Consider the following 17,675-nt stretch of genomic DNA (forward strand, 5'->3'; position numbering starts at 1 on the left):
ACTAATCCAAGGATTCGGCCCCTCTCTCACATATCCACTATAAAATAATTCCTTCTCGAAAACACTCCGAAGGTGGAGAAACTTCGTACAAACTCTCAACAAGAAGTAAATACAATAATATAAATGGAAAATCTCTTCTTGTTTGATCTCTTATAGTTTATAAACACCTCTTAAACCATGGAAGTGCAACAACACTTGTCTCCAAGAAACTTTAAAAACTGGAGACAATGGCGGAGATGATCTCGGAGAGAAGGGTATAAAGAGTTGCGACGAAAACACCCTTTATCTGCGCGCTTTAGGGTGATACCAATCGATTGTCACATCGAATTCTTGTTCAAACTTGTACAACGGTAATAATCCAATCGATTGGAGTAGCTTGATCGATCAGTTGATCAATCCAGTTGCCTTTTGTGTTTGTGCGAGAGCTCTCGAAATCGATTAACCAATCAATTTTTCTTTCTTCGTGCCATCGCTAGAAACTCAGCTCCAATCGATCAACTGATTGATTGGAGTAGTCCCAATTGATTGGACCACCAATGGTCGTGACACTTCCCGACTTTGGCTCAATCAATTTCCCAATTGATTAACCAACTTTGACTTGCCTAACCAAGTTTAAGGTTTCCTTGCCCAACATCCGATTAACCTTGATCTGTTAGGACTTTATCACTAAGTATCTAGTCAATCATTTGACCAACTTGAACTTTATATCCTTGTGTCAAGTATTGGTCAATCTTGACCCACTTAGATTTATCACTCACCAAATGTCTGGTCAATCCTTTAATCCACTTGTATTTCCACTCGTGTCAAGTGTTCGGTCCTCCATGACCCACTTGGACTTTCATATACAGATATCTGGTCAACTTTGATCAACCTAAATTTTCATTACCTGGCTTTACTCATCAGGACTTCCTCACTGTTAGCTTCACTCATTAGGATTTTTCACCATCTGGTTTCACTCATTAGGATTTTCTTATTGTCTAGCTTTACTCACTAGGACTTTTCACATGAGTTTAATCACAAGGACTTTTCTCACTGTCTAATTTCATTCACTAGGGTTTTTCACCTGACTTTATTTATCAGGACTTTTTTCACTGCCTAACTTCACTCACCAAAACTTTTTCATACTAAGTATCCGGTCAATATTGACCAACTTGAATTCTCCTTCTTCTGCTAATCTTTCCGTTGGTCTTACCCTTGTCTAACCCCCAATTAGAACTTTTTAAGTCAAGTATCCGATCAACATTGACCCACTTGACTTTTGGTCAACTTTTGGCCGTCAATCTCTCAGATGAACAATTACACCAACAATCTTCACATACTGTTAAAGATCAAAACTTAAACATCAAAACTTAAACTTAAACTTAAGCCAACTCAAATTTAACCAACTTGATTAACTTTAACCCATAAAAAATTACATCAACACCGTTATGGGAAGGGGAGTAGTTATATTCTCTTTCGAATAGTCATTTGTTGTAAGTCGATAAGTAGTTATTTTGAAGGGGGACCTTGAACAGCCCCTACAACTTGACCAGCAAAATTAAACTTAAGTTGGTCGAATCAGACATTTGTTGATTCTCTAGTGAATTGAGTGTACTAAAAGACCTTGTCTGTTAACTCACACCCAACCACCTTAAATAGCTCTAGCAACTCTTCCAATTCCCATGGCTTCCACCACCTCCATTAAGCTGCCTTCTTATCAGAGGCTCAAGGAGCTTCTGCATGAGGCTGAGGAAGAAGATGGATTGTTGGAGGTCTTTAGAGCTGCTGAATGGACCCCCGGGAGAAGAAACGGTCGGCTTAATCGGAGCAAGCGATGCCGGCTGCGGTGGCCGCAGGCGAAGGTGGGCGGGCTGAGGAGGAAGGCCAGGGCGGTGAGCGCAGCAGTGAAGCGGTCACTGGCTGAGCTGCTGAAGAGGCTCAGGGAGGCGAAGCCACCGTGCCTTAGGCAACTCGTCGCCGGCAAGTCCTCGTCCATGCCGCCGTCACCGGCTCTGCCACATCCCTAGAAGCCAAGCCATCTCAACCTCATCCTGCTGCTAAATGCCACATCTGAGTTGTGTGGGGCATTTCGTCGAACAGGTGGTGGGAGGAAATCAAGGCATATTACATGCTTTTGAAATCGATTTGTTTTGTTTGATTGTAATCTCACATTTGAAGCTAACAAGAGTTGGCCTGATCAAGAAACACGTGCAAACTTCTCAGTACAGGAAGCAAAACCAGCAGAGAAGATTCATATCAGTATATATATATACCACCGTCGCCGGCGACGACATTTCCGAGGTCGCCGATGGGGTCGCCAGGGTCGCCGTGTTCTTCTCCGGTGGGATTGTAGTGCGGCCCTGATCAAAGATATAGATGATGGCAAGAGATCCACCTCAGTACGTTAAATGAAGAACGAAAAACAGAGCAAGAACCAGTAGAGACGCTGAAATGGACAACACCGGCGACGCCACTGTTGCCAAAGCCACAGAGAACAACAACAGCTTTAGCCTTCTTCCTGCTCGATTCATAACAAAACATGAACAGAATGCGTTTGGAACATCAGAAACTAAATAGGAATAAAGAAATAATATAGTTAATTATTGCAGCGTACACGTGTCCAAACCTTGTGTAACATCATCTCAACACAAAGTTCTCCAAATGACAATGGTTACATGGTTCCCAAATAAGATAAATCACCCTACAAGATATTGCGCCTTGGTGAATCTTATTTTCCCTATATAATAATCTTCTCGAATGAGTCTAGTGGTTAGCGAATGAGATATTATTATCATGAGATCTGAGATTTGAATTTCAATAAAATCGAGGTAAATGTCTTTCTTATGTGCTAATCACTATTCTAAAGATTAATAGTCATCCATGATTTATCTCCTCCGTGTTGACTCTGTGACGGATTGATAGAGATATTGAGGATGAATATATTCACTTTTTATCATCTTATTTTCCCTTTGCAGTAGCGCTGAAATATCTCATATAATTTAGTGATGCAAGTGATATTAAAATTATGTCCAATCATGTTTGAGCCTATTAAAAAGAGACTTAGTAATGGTACATTCAAAGAAAATAGGGATATTAGACTCATCAAACCGGTGGCTTAGGGCATATGTCTTATTCGGTTCATATGACACACTGTTTGCTGTCCTTAGCTTATCATGAGCAAGCAACTAAGCTGTGAATGGATGGTTTAGTAACATACATTGCTTCTAAATCACCCTAAACCAAGAGACTTTGGACATACTTACGTCTCAAAGCTATCCCATTTTACTTCATTGTAAATTATTCAATGAGTTTCATGTTTACCGCACCTGCTGAGGGCCTGAGGTATTCCCTCTAATGTACGGTTTAATAAAGGCTTACTCCTAAATTTATTGAAACTGTAAAAGTCGGTGATGGCTTTTAATGAGGGTCAGTGAAGGAACACGAAATAATTATGGACCAAATGAATTGGTTGTGATGATTCACAAGGTTACAAATTAATTCTACTGTGGTCCAAGTTGTGAAATGACAACTGGATTTGGTGAAATTTAATAATCAAACATTAGCCATTGAATTCATTTGCTCTTCACCGCGAATCAAATCATATGTTTTTATACATATTTTTTGTGATTTGACCAAAGGATTAAAAGACCTTGAAATCGTTTTACTACAGGGTTATGCTCCAAAACAGTGTATTAGCGGACAGCAACAGCATCCTCTTCATCCTCGAAACTTAAATTTAAGCTTTGCAGCTTGAAGCCTGCTCCTTGAATAATCTCCACTAAGTTGGAAGCCACTCCGGTTGCCTGGACTGTTGTCTGTTTAGTTAGCTGCAAAATAAGAAAATTAATGATCATAAAGAAGAATCAACTTAGTGCAAAATCAGTTTTGATAATATTTTTAGCAGAACTCAACTTTGAAATAGTTGACCAAAAAGACAGCAAAATAAGGTTAAGCACCATTTCCCTTTATTGTCTTTAATGGCGTTTAACATAAATGATAGGATGCAAATAGGCATTTGAATCATTTAACGAATGTCAACAGCATTGTGTAGGATTCTGCAAGCTAAAAACTCACAATTTTACTCAATAAGCCTTTGCCACAGGACTGACATAACTTAATGTTCTTGAAAAATAAGTTATGCATATACGATCTTTCACTAGTAAAAATCTTACAGTTAATGGTCTTTATAGTTTTCCAATAAAGATAGGTTACATGAAGTGTAAGAGGTTTTTCAGCCAATCTTACTTCATTAATGGTGGGAGAGACAAAAAAATGAAAATCAAGTGTAAGCCTTAAGTGTTAGCATAAAAGGTGTTTCAGCCATCTGAATTGAGTCATCCTAACACATCTGTCTTTACTTCCCAGACCCAAGTTTACTGGCCATAGTTTCAACTGGGTTGTGCCTGCACGATCCACAGCAGAACCACACAGAGCTTTGCAAGACTAGCTAAACATTTTGGCAAAACTTCGAATATCCAACCTTGACTCAAGTAATGCTTATGGGTTAATTCTAAACATTCTATGCATAAACTCAAATTTAAATTGATTTAACTTCATCAAAGTAAGAAGAATTCTAAGGATCAATATGTTTGTACCTCAACAGTGGCAATGCCCTCATCTACTCGAACACTCACATCGCTGATTCCTTCCGATACCTGAGAAAAAGGGAAGGGAGCAAAAAATCGAAACTTCTACTCAAAGAGCATAGAGATCTTAAAGAAAAATCGTACAATTTATCTTATTGTGAGACCACTATTGAATTAGTTAATCAACCTGTAATGCCTTGCTCACGACAGGAATCGCCGATTCATCCATCGTTCCTTCGGCCTTCACATCCGCACACAAGGGGAACCCACGTAAAACCCTAGTCAAAATGTTTTTTTTTTTGGAACGAGATCAAAGAAGGCGAACCTGGAAGTACATGGTGAGGAGATCCGAAGGAGAGACCGGGACGGCGACCGTCGCTCCTTCTTCCTCCTCCATCGCTGCGGCCACGACTGTGTCAGTAGCTGGGTCTTCCAACGGGTTCGCTGCCTCCCCCTCGGCCACGGCCCTGATGAACTTCCTCGAGACGGTGAGCCGCTTCGACGACAGAGAAGTGCTTCGCCGGTGGAGTAATGGAAAGAGCGGATTGAGGGGGAGAGACAAGCCAGGGAGGGATCTCCGGGAAGATATGGAAGCGGAGAGAGGATAGATGGCCGCCATGGTCTTCGCGCTGCGGAGACTTCCGTCGGATGACAGAACGGTGAGATTTGGATAAGGCGGTCGCTGTGAACCGGAATTATAGACTCCGCCGGTTCAGTTCAGACCGGACCCGGTTGGTTCAGTTGTGAAATAGGGCCGTGATCTATATGGTCCTCCCCCCTGCAATTTGCTTCCCATATTTAATGATATATGATAATATAATCATTCGCGTGGTCTGCGTGCATCGGGAGCCGAAGCAGTGAGATCGTACGGCTACTGCGCACTCTGACCGATCGCTGAGCTGGAATTAGCGGAAGACAACTGTCTCGTACGGGGGCCACTCCCCACCTAACACCCACCTCCAACTCCTTTCACCCAGTCCTCGCCCATTCGATCCATTCTCTCGGGACCCGCCGAGCCCTTCCCTGTTAAACTTTGGGTGCGTTTAGGCTGAGGGCCAACGACAGAGACGCAGCGGAACCCCATCGTCGTTCCACCGCGTTTGTTGCTTTACGTCGCGAACTGTGGCCGTATTTTTTTTCTCACTTGTACCCTTGCCTTTTCTTGGGAATTACGATCGTGCCTCCGTCCGTCCGTCTGTTGCGAGGATATGAATGTTTACGGGAATTTTTCAGAAAATAGATTTGAATAAATTGATGTTTTTTTTCATGAAATAGAATTGGGAATAAAGAATACTTTCGAAGTGAATACGAGAGTATCTAATTGTATGAATTTATAGAGAAAGCAGTGAGGATTTTATGGGCCATTTTTCCGAAATAAATGGCTATTTTTTGTCTAGTGAACCGGAGTCGATGGTAATTTGGTGAATAAGTGGAAAAGGGAGGGCGAACGGGTAGTTAGGCGGGAACAGTGACGATGAAAAGTGCAGGTGGCGAGAGGTCGCCGTCGATCGACGACCGACATAAGTCAAAGGCCAGCAACTGTCCACATCCGTGATTTTGTGGAATGTTGGGGACAAAATGGGCATTTAATGGATTGGAAAAGGAATGTGGGCACGGAAATACGCACACGCATAAAAATAGAAAATTTTCAAATTAACCCCTAATACTATTAATTTTCCTATTTGGGCTCCAAAATTAATGGGGTAGACTTGCTCACTTTTTAATATTTTTTAAAATCTAGATATTTAGACTTCATCCTATTAATTCAAATAACGGTATTTAGTTCTGGCTCACTTATACAAATTTGAAATACAATTTATATGCAGCTTTTTAACTGAAACCATGTATATAAGTTTATAAAATACTCATATAGAAAAATTTTAAAATGATTAAATTACGTTTCTATTTCTAATTTTATCCTTGTTAATTAACTGATATTTTGAAACAGTCGAATTGATTTAGTTCAGTATAAAACCTTTTATTTTTAATCAAATCAGTTAATTGATTTTAAAAATCAATCAAACTAATTTATTTATTTTTTAATAAAAAATAATTTTAAATCAAATTGGTTGATAGACTAAATAACCTATATGAAACTAGTTCCTATATTTTCGTTCATCTCTCTTGATTATATCTATGCGCTCAAATGTCAATTTGACGTTTGATAAATTAGCAGATTTTACTTAAAATCGACTGATGTACCAAATGATCTCAGATTTACATAAAATTAATTCTTATGTGCTCCTCTATCTCTTTTGATTATATCATATTCAAAAAATCATTGCTCTCAATATATTGAGTCAAATTGACCTTTGAGGGTATGAATATAATCAAGAGATGTAGATGAACATATAAGAATTTGTTTCATATCAATCCGAGTCATTTGGTCCATCAGCCATTTTTGCTTAAAATCGGCTAATGGACCAAATGACTCGGATTGATATGAAACAAGTTCTTATATGTTCGTCTACCTCTCCTGATTATATCTGATCTAGTGGTTAGGTGGGGCTCGCTCGGCAGGAGGTCAAAGTGGTCAACGCGAATTATCTCCCCAATCAGTAGGAAAAGTAGCCGGTTCGACACTCCGATGGCTCGGTCAGGCACCGAGTTTTCGATGCTCATAAAGCTCAAAGCAGGGAGAGACGACGGCCGAGCGACCATCTCGCTCGGCTTCGCGGTGGACGCAGCCTCGACCCGGCAGGCAAGACTCCCTCGCCCGATGGGGTGGATCCGACAGCAGCTCATCGGTCGAGCAGACTCTCGACCCGACCGTCGCATCGTCCAGACGACAGACTGGCCAAGCGGCTCTCCCGCTCGCCACAATAACAGATAAAGGGAGCAGTTGGTGATATCTTCTTAGGGATCAGTGTCATTGACAGACAGCATGGTAGACAACGTGGTCAGACAGAGAATCGTACGGTGGAAGCTTCCATTGTCACGTCAGGGATATGCTCGGGCTGTTAAGGTATGGCGTTAGACACGCTTTTTTGACACGACCTTTCCAGGTATGTTTTGGGAAGTGTGCACGTCTCAAGAAGCGTGTGCACGCCTCCTGGGAGCTCTATATAAGAAGCTCCAAAGTTTTATCGGAGGTATGTTTTTACTATTGTAGCTACAGTCACGCTGCTGCTCCTTTCTTCTCTAGTTCATTCGTTTGTTGTCGGTGACTGACTTGAGCGTCAGAGGGTCATCGCCGGGGAACCCCTCCCTGGCTCGGCACTAACGACTTGTGATTGCAGGCTCATCTCGTTAGAGGCCCGCGTCTTCATTCGACATCCAGCCAACATGAGCGTCACCTCCCCAACATCCGTCGACTCACCTTTGGACATGATCAATATCCATGCCCTCAAACTTTAATTTAACCTAATATATTGAGAACAACGATATTTTGAACACGAATATGTTTAAAAAATTTAATTCATGTTCAAAAAATCATTGTTCTCAATATATTTGGTCAAATTGATGTTTTAAGGCATGAATATAATCAGGAGAAGTTAACGAACATATAAAAACTTATTTCATGTCAATCCGAGGTGGTCCATCAGCTGGTTTTGAACACGAATTAAATTTTTTAAATATGTTTGAGTTTAAAAAACTATTACTCACAATATATTAGGTTAAATTGATGTTTGAGGGAATGAATATAATCAGAAGAACTAGTCGAACACATAGAATCTAGTTTTATATCAATTCGAGGTCATTTGGTCCATTAGCCAGTTTTAGGCAAAAACGGCTGATGGATCAAACGACCTCAGATTGACATGAAACTAATTCCTATAGGTTCATCTACCTCTCCTAATTATATATATGCCCTCAAACTTCAATTTAACCCAATATATTGAGAGCAATAATTTGTTGAACATAAAAATATTTGAAACTAGGTGAACACATAGGAACTAGTTTCAAATAAAGAAACCAGACGAACATATAGAAACTAGTCCCTATGTGTTATTGTAGTTTCAAATATTTCCGTGTTCAACAAATTATTATTCTCAATATATTGTGATCCTGTCCGAGAGTCGAGTCGACGGACGCTGGGGAGATGACACTCATGTTGACTGGATGTAGACTGAAGATGACATGGACCTCCAACGAGCTAAGCCTGCAACCACAAGTCGTTAGTGCCGAGCCGGGGAGGGGTTCCCTGCGATGGCCCTCCGATGCTCAAGTCAGTCACCACGGCAAGTGAATGAAGTAGAGAAGAGAAAAGAGCAGTAACGTAACTGTAACTATAGTAGAAGTGAACATACTTCCGTCGAAGCTTGGGGGTCTTTATATAGGGTTCCCGGGAGGCGCGTGCACACTTCTCAAGGTATGCACGCTTCTTAAAACATATCTGGAAAGGACGTGTCAGGAAAGCGTGTCTGACGTCATACCTTAACAACCCGAGCATATCCCTGACGTGACAATGGAAGCTTCCACCGTACGATTCTCTGTCTGACCACGTTGTCTACCATGCCGTCTGTCAATGACACTGATCCCTAAGAAGATATCGTCAATTGCTCCTTTTGTTCGTTATTGGGTCGAGCGAGAGAGTCGCTCAGCCAATCTGTCGTCCGGGTGACATCATGATCGGGCCGAGCGGGAGAACCGCTCGACCAGTCTACTGTTCGGGTGACATCGTGGCCGGGCCGAGCAGGAGAGTCCGCTCGGCCAATGGTCCGCTATCTCAGCTCCGTCCTGTCGAGCGAGGGAGCTGTGCTTGCTTGGTCGGGGTTGCGTCCACTGTTCAACCGAACGTGACGGCCTCTCAGCCTTCGTCCTTCCATGTTTGATCTTTTTGAGCGTCGGAAGCTCGATATTTGGCTGAGCTATCGTAGTGCCAGATCGGGTATTCCTTGCGTTGATCAGGAAGGAAGGGTCGCCCGATCGGATGAACTCCCGGGGCGTTGACCATCTTGACCTTCGATCGGGCTGACTCCACCCTACCACCGGATCACGTACGTCCCCCTCAAGTCTAGTCGAAAGAGGTTGCAAGTCCGACTGAATGGACAAGTAGTCTGGTGACCGATTGGTCGATAGACCAATGGGCTAGTTGTGTCCCGATCGGTCCACGTAGGGCTGATCTCCTAGGACGTTCGGCACCCTGAGGACTTACACTTGGGAAATTTCTCCTTCGACGTCTTCAGATGGGCGCGACCCGTGCAGTCAACGCTGGCGTCGCCCGAATCTCCTCGAAATTCATGCAAATCATCCCTATTAAGGCCAGCACACACCCACACTTAATGATGACGCTCATTAAATGTTGTCCTGTGGGAGGACGCCATGTGTCACCACCGCAATCGCCGCACACCCGAGTTGACAGCTGCTGATGTAATGTTTGGCAGTTCAAATTCTACGGCTGGATGTGCACTCCGATTCTTGTGTCCTAGATCGGACGACTCTGGTCGGCCGAGCCAAGCTTTATAAAGCCGCAGTGTCGACTTCTGTTCTATTGTTAGCGTCTTCTTCGTGTGCTTTGGCAATTCTGCTCATGTCCAATGCTCCGGTGAACCTCAGCTTTCTCCTTTAGCGATCTCTCCCATCGTAAGCTCTTCGATCTTTCGCAATCTCAGCTTCTTTGTAGCGTTCGTAGTCATTCCTTTTTCCCGTGTCTGCTTGGTTTTTCCCGATCGTCTTCTCCGTCAAACCACCTGTTCTTACTTTCCGGCAATGGCGAGCTCTTCTCAGTCGTCCGAACCTGCGCCCGGACCTTGGTATACCACTATGGAGACCAGGTTCGACTCGGCGCGACGCTGCGAAGCTCATAAATGCCTTTGACCTTCCCGCTGACCATGAAATCGTTCTGGCCTCATCGTCCAACTGGCCCCATAAACAGTCGACCGACACTGTGTGTTTTTTCCGAGACCAATTTATGGTCGGTTTTCGATTCCCCATCCATCCCTTCATCACCGAAGTTTGCAACTATTTTCGAGTCCCCTTAGCGCAGCTCACCCCCAATTCCTTTCGCCTCCTATACAACATAGTGGTCTTGTTTAAGGTGCACAGTATTCCTTTAACTCCTCAGGCCTTCCATTTCTTCTATTATCCTAAGCAGTCTGAATTGGGCACCTACCTCTTCCAGTCTCGGATTGGCCTGGTCTTTTTTGATAAAATGTTTATTTCAAACAAACACTGAAAAGACTATTTTTTCTACCTGCAACTCCCTGAATGACCAAGCTTTTGGACCAAATGGCAGGTCGGGCTTCCACCTCAACCAGATTTGAAGAAGTACAAGACCCGGCCAGAATACCTCCACACAGCTAACATGCTGGCCGACCTAAAGTTCAACATCCACAAGCTACTGCCGGAAGGCATTATGTACATGTTCGGGCTGAGTCAGATCCGAACGAAGCTCCCGAGCAGCTTAGGTAAGAGATTTCTCGACCTTTTCCTCTTGAGTCTAACTGGTTCTTTCTTTCTTTCGCAACCGACATCATGATACGCTCCCGAGCAACCAGTATTATGAAGGTCAAGCAAGCTGAGATCGAAGCAACTACAACAAAGGAGATGGAAAGGCTCGGCTTGACCTCGATCGGCTCACAGGAAGGTACACTTGGGGAGACCCCAAGTGTGGGAGAGGGGACCGCCGAACGGACGCCCAGTGTAAAAGGGTCAGCTGACCCGCGTCCGATCTCAGAACTGCCACCCGCTGTCCATACTGAGGGCTTGGGGTCTTTGGGTGATGAGGTGCTACTTACTCGGCATAAGAGACGCCGAACGGACACGCCCTCCCACTCCGCCATTTCGGTCGTGCAAGCTTCCGAGCGGCCATCTCCAGCCGCTCCTGAAATAGTTGAAGTCATTTCCTCCGACTGGACTCCTTCCTTGGACGATCTCCCGCCGGATCCCATTGCTGCCCAGCCGCTCACGACTTTACCTCTGGCTCGACGGCGCATCATGCGGTCCGCGGTTCTCCCTGTCCCGCCTGCACATATCTCTGACCCAGCGGCTTCTTCTCAATCGGCACCGAGCGAGTGACGGTCCATCACTGCCATTCTGCGCTTGCCCAGCGATGACTTACTCGCGCCGAGCGACCAACCTAATACCCCCGAGCATCAGGTCTACTTTCGCGGGTGGCTCACCCATATCTGGGAAGAAGCTAGGGCGTGAGCGACAACGGCGCCTCCGGGGGTGCTCTCCAACAGCCACATGGAAATGTCCACCAGGGTAGGTATCTAACAGTAAGTCAAAAGTTACCTCCGGTCAGTGTGAATCATTTGTCTTGTTTGCTGGCAGTATTGGGTGGAAAGCATCTCAGTGTGTCAGCGGCTCGCCCTTGTGGAGGACAAGCTGAAGAAACTGAAGATCTCCGGCGGAGCATCTTCTTCCCAGGGGCCATCTATCGCCCAATTGAAGGTCGATCTGGAGAAGGCCAACAAACTGCTGGAGGCCGAGCGGCTGAAGTCCTCCGGCCAGGAGACTATGTTGGGTAGGCTCGAAGCGCAAATAAAGACGTACGACCAGAAGATTGAGTTGGCTACAACTAGAAAAAATCGAGTTGTTGCTGACTTGGACTTGAAGTATCAGGAAGCCCGAAACTTGTCTGAGAAGCTTAAAAAGGCGGAGGACCTTTTAGCCGCTGAGCGGGAAAGTCGTTTGGCTTTGGAGACTGACCTTCAGGGAAAAGTGAAGGCCCTAGAGGATGCTCTGGAGGCTTCCTGCTCAGCCCTGAAGGTTTACCAGGAGGCTGACCCCGGGTCGCTTCGCGGTCCTGAGGTAGGAATACCTCCGTTCGGACCCCTCCTGGAAAAGGTGGCTAACCGGATCATCCAATCGTTTGAGCTGGCCATTGGTGCGATGTTCAGCCAGCTGAAGGAGAATAGCCACCTTCGCGAAACTCTGACCAACGTCGTCGTTGACCGCGTCCAGCTTCTCAATTCTATACATGATGAGATTTTTGAGCCCATCAAGTGAGGAGAGATTCCGTGGGTTTTGAATGTATTCCTGCCGTTTGGCAGTGTTTGACTTGTTATCAATGAAGTCCTTTTGTGGTTTTTCTTCATATGTTTGCTTGCCTTTTCGCAAGTATCTGACTGTATAGTCCCAAACGGGCTCTATGACCGCATTTTCATTATTGATAAATTCGCTAGGGTCATACCTCCTAGGTTTAAGGTTGTCGCTCGACCCTGGGGTTTATAGTCGTCGCTCGACTCTAAAGTTTATAATCGCTGCTCCACTCTGGGGTTTAATGTCATCGCTCGACGATTTGACGAAGTCATGCATTTAAGGTCACCGCTCGACCGTCGGTGAAGACCTGAGTTTAATGTCGTCGCTCGACGATTTGGGATAGACTAGGGTTTAAGGTCGTCACTCGATCGTCGGTGGAGACCTGGGTTTAACGTCGCCGCTCGACGGTCTTCTAAGGCAGGAATTTAAGGTCGCCGCTCGACCGTCGGTGAAGACCTGGGTTTAACGTCGCTGCTCGACGGTCTTCTAAGGCAGGAGTTTAAGATCACCGCTCGACCGTCGGTGGAGACCTGAGTTTAACGTCGCCGCTCGACGGTCTTCTAAAGAAGGAGTTTAAGGTCGTCGCTCGACCGTCGATTGAGACTTGGATTTAACGTCGCTGCTCGATGGTCTTCTAAGGCAGGAGTTTAAGGTCGTTGCCCGACCGTTGGTGGAGAGTTGGGTTTAACGTCACTGCTCGACCCGGATATATCTGCACTTCGTCCTTTTCCTCATAAACTAGTCTACGAGGTTTTTCAGTTATAGCGCTAACCTCTAGTCGGGGCGTCTTCCGTGCGGACTTGACTTCTGATTTGACCATTTTGACGTAGCATCGCCAAGTGATCAACTGATCGTTCTTGACCTCTCCTACCCGATCTTCCACCGGGAACTTGATCTTCTGGCAGAAGGTTGAGACGACCGCTCAGAATTCATTGAGGGTCGGTCGGCCCAGAATGACGTTGTAGGCGGAGGGGGCGTTTACCACGATAAAGTTCGTGGTCCTCGTCCTTCTGAGGGGTTCCTCACCAAGTGATATGACCAACTTGATTTGGTCGATTGGCTGGACTTCATTGCCAGTAAATCCGTACAGTGGGGTTGTCATCGACAGCAGCTCGCCTCGATCAATTTGGAGTTAGTCAAACGACCCTTTGAAGATGATGTTGATCAAGCTGCCAGTGTCAACGAATACACGGTGAATGGTATAGTTTGCAATTACCGCTTGGATAATGAGGGCGTCATCATGCGATATTTCGACTCCTTCAAGATCCCTGGGGCCGAAGCTGATCTCGGGGCCGCTCACCTTCTCCTTGCTGCAGCCTATGGCGTACATCTCTAGCCGTCGGGCGTATGATTTCCGAGCCCGGTTGGAGTCTCCACCGGTCGGTTCGCTGACGATGATGTTAAACTTGCCCTGCGTGGCATTGCTTCTATTCTCCTCCTCTCGAGTGGTTGGTCGGCTCCGCTCATGAGAGGCTCGTGCAGGATCGATGCTTCTCTTGCGATGTTGCCGCGGTGATTCCCGACCCTCTTCACGCCATCCAGCTCTCTGATGTCCGTGTCGTTGGTCGAGTGAAGGCGATCGACGTCGGTAGCTTCTTAGCGTTGGTTGTGCGACCGGGGCAAACCCGCGACAGTCACGGGTGTTGTGGGTGGCTGATTGATGAAAAGAGCAGAACATAGGAGTCCATACATTTCCCTTTGGTTTTGGCCGCTCGGAGGTCACATGTTGAATGACGTGTGGCCTTGGTTCCTGGTGTGGTCGTGTTCCTTCAGCTCGTGGCCCTCTTGGCAGTTGATGGTTGATCGACGACCTCCGTTCGATCGGTGTCGATGGTTCAGATGACGCTTCCTTCCTTCTGGCCACCTAGGCTTCTTTCACGTTAATATACTCATTGACCTTCTTCAACATGTGGTCATAGTCGCGAGGTGGCTTCCTGACGAGCGACTAGAAGAAGTCCCCGTCCACGAGCCCTTGCGTGAACACATTCATCATGGTCTCGGACGAGACCGAGGGAATATCCATCGCCACCTGATTGAAGCGTTGGATGTAGGCTCTGAGGGTCTCCCTCTGATCCTGCTTCATGGAGAACAAGCTGAATCTTATTTTCTGATAGCGTCTGTTGCTCGTGAAGTGATGAAGGAAAGCCGTTCGGAAGTCCTTAAAACTTTGAATCGATCCGTCCGGCAACCTCCGAAATTAACGTTGTGCCGAGCCGGATAATGTAGTGAGGAAGACTCGGCCCTTGACTCCATCAGTATATTGATGGAGAATAACAACATTATTGAACTTATCGAGATGGTCGTCCAGGTCAGTCGACCCGTTATACTCTCCGATCGCCAAGAGAGCATAGTGCCTCGGCAGTGGATCTTGCAAAATGACCTCAGAGAATTGTCGGTTGATCCGCTCAGGAGATAGATCAGCTCGGGGCACTTTACCCTTTCTTGAGTCTCGGACGGGAGCTTCATCTTAGGAAGAGCCCCTTTCGTGGTTGGCCTGAGCGATCTCTGAGGGCGTCTGAAATAATGCCCGGTGAAATGGAATGGGCGCGGGTGGAGCTTCTCCATGAGTGCCGATCAGCATTTTATTCTGCCCCCAGATGGAAAGCTGCTCCAGTCGGTCTTCGTGAGCCGCTCGACCTCCCGAGGTCGATGTCGCTTGTTGCGTCAATCGATCGGTTAGCGCCTTTTGCTGCTGTTGCTAAACTATTTTTGCTGCTCATACTTGAATGAGCGCATTGAGCTCCTCTTGAGTGAGCGTCACGGTGTGGAGACATCCAACTTCTTCCATCTTCTCGGCTCGGATTCAGGTGAGTTCCCGCAGACGACGCCAAATTTGATCATGAGAGTCGAGTCGATGGACGCTGGAGAGATGACGCTCACGTTGACTAGATGTAGACTGAAGATGGCGTGGACCTCCAACGAGCTAAGCCTACGACCACAAGTCGTTAGTGCCGAGCCGGGGGGGGGTTCCCCGGCGATGACCCTCCGACGCTCAAGTCAGTCACCGGCGGCAAGCGAATGAAGTAGAAAAGAGAAAAGAGCAGCAACATAACTGTAGCTATAGTAGAAGTGAACATACCTCCGTCGAAGCCTGGGAGTCCTTATATAGGGCTCCCGGGAGGCGCGTGCACGCTTCTCAAGATGTGCACGCTTCTCAAAGCATACCTGGAAAGGACGTGTCAGAAAAGCGTGTCTAACGCCATACCTTAACAACCCAAGCATATCCCTGATGTGATAGTGGAAGTTTCTACCGTACGATTCTCCGTCTGACCATGCCACTTGTCAGTGACACTAGTCCCTAGGAAGATATCGTCAAATGCTCCTTTTGTCCGTTATTGGGTTGAGCGGGAGAGCTGCTCAGCCAATCTGTCATCTAGGTGACATCATGGTCGGACCGAGTGGGAGAACCGCTCGACCAATTTACTGTCCGGGTGACATCGTGGCTGGGTCGAGCGGGAGAGTCCGCTCGGCCAATGGTCCGCTATCTCGGCTCCGTCCTGTTGAGCGAGAGAGCCGTGCTTGCTTGGTCGGGGTTGCGTCCACTGTTCAACCGAACGAGACGACCGCTCGACCTTCGTCCTTCCATGCTTGAGCTTTTTGAGCGTCGGAAGATCGGTATTTGACTGAGCTGTCATAGTGCCGGATCGATATTCCTTGCGCCGATCGGGAAGGAAGGGTCGCCCGATCGAACGAACTCCCGGGGCATTGACCATCTTGACCCTCTACTGGGCGGGCGCCACCCTACCACCGGATCATATTGCATTAAATTGAAATTCGAGGGCATGAATATAATTAGGAGAGGTAGACGAATACATAGGAACTAGTTTCATGTCAATCCGAGGTTATTTAATTCATCAACCGTTTTTACCCAAAATCGGCTAATGGACCAAATGACCTCGGATTGACATGAAACTAGAATCTATGTGCTCAACTAGTTCTCCTAATTATATTCATGCCTCAAACATCAATTTAACCCAATATATTGAGAGCAATAATTTTTTGAACTAAAAAATATTTTAAAAAATTCAATTCATGTTCAAAATCGGCTGATGGATCAAATGATCTCGGATTCACATGAAACAAGTTTTTATATGTTAGTCTACTTCTGTTAATTATATCCATACCCTCAAACATCAATTTGACCTAATATATTGAAAATGATAATTTTTTAAACACGAATTAAATTTTTTAAACATATTCATGTTCAAAAAATCATTGCTCTCAATATATTGGGTCAAATTAAAGTTTGAGGCATGGATATAATCAGGATAGGTAAACGAATATATAAGAACTTGTTTCATGTCAATCCGAGGTAAACCGACTGTTTAACCAAATGACCTCGGATTGACATTAAACAAGTTCTTATATATTCGTCTACCTATCTTGATTATATTATTGCCCTCAAACTTTAATTTGACCAAATGTATTGAGAGTAATGATTTTTTAAACATGAATTTAAATTTTTAAATATATTCGTGTTCAAAAAATTATTACTCTCAATATATTGAGTCAAATCGACGTTTGAGGACATAGATATAATAAGGAGAGGTAGAGAAACACATAAGAACTAATTTTATATCAATCCGAGTCTCTGAGATCATTTGGTACGTTAGCTGATTTTGCCTATCAAATTGATGATTGAGGGTATAAATATAATCAAGAGAGGTAGAGGACTACATAGGAACTAGTTTTATGTCAATTTGAGATCATTTAGTACATCAGTCAATTTTAAGTAAAAATGACTGATGTACCAAATGTCAAATTGACATTTAAGGACATGAATATAATCAAGAGAGATAGACGAACACATAGAAACTAGTTTATATCAATCCGAGGTCGTTTAGTCTATCAACCAATTTGATCTAAAATTAATTTTTATTTTTAAAAAATAAATTAGTTCGACTGATTTAATTAAAAATCGGATGTTTTGATACAAAATCAAATCGATTCGACTGCTATAAACTACTAGTTGATTGATAAGGATAAAATCAGAAATAAATATATGATTTAATTATTTTAAAATTTCTCTACGTGAAATGGATATTTTATAAACTTATATTTGTGGTTAAGTAAAAAACTGATTTATTTGCATTTAGAGATCGATCTCCAAAATATTAGTATCAATTGAGATTTATTTTCATAAGTGCTTTGGATATTAATCTTGTTCATTGTTCATATTGA

General features: G+C 44.8%; 1 protein-coding gene across 1 annotated transcript; it reads right to left on the bottom strand.

Moving 5' to 3' along the window:
* Window positions 1–3,513: 3,513 nt before the first annotated feature.
* Window positions 3,514–5,244, bottom strand: LOC121981061. Its single transcript, XM_042533404.1, has 4 exons — window positions 4,891–5,244; window positions 4,753–4,806; window positions 4,575–4,634; window positions 3,514–3,806 (listed from the first exon to the last, which is right to left on the bottom strand). The coding sequence occupies exons 1-4, from the start codon at window positions 5,182–5,184 to the stop codon at window positions 3,672–3,674; spliced, it is 543 nt and encodes a 180-aa protein (XP_042389338.1). The 5' UTR covers window positions 5,185–5,244; the 3' UTR covers window positions 3,514–3,671.
* Between the last annotated feature and the right edge of the window lie 12,431 nt (window positions 5,245–17,675).

Source organism: Zingiber officinale, chromosome 5A, assembly GCF_018446385.1.
Source record: "Zingiber officinale cultivar Zhangliang chromosome 5A, Zo_v1.1, whole genome shotgun sequence".
NCBI classification, from domain to species: Eukaryota; Viridiplantae; Streptophyta; class Magnoliopsida; order Zingiberales; family Zingiberaceae; genus Zingiber; species Zingiber officinale.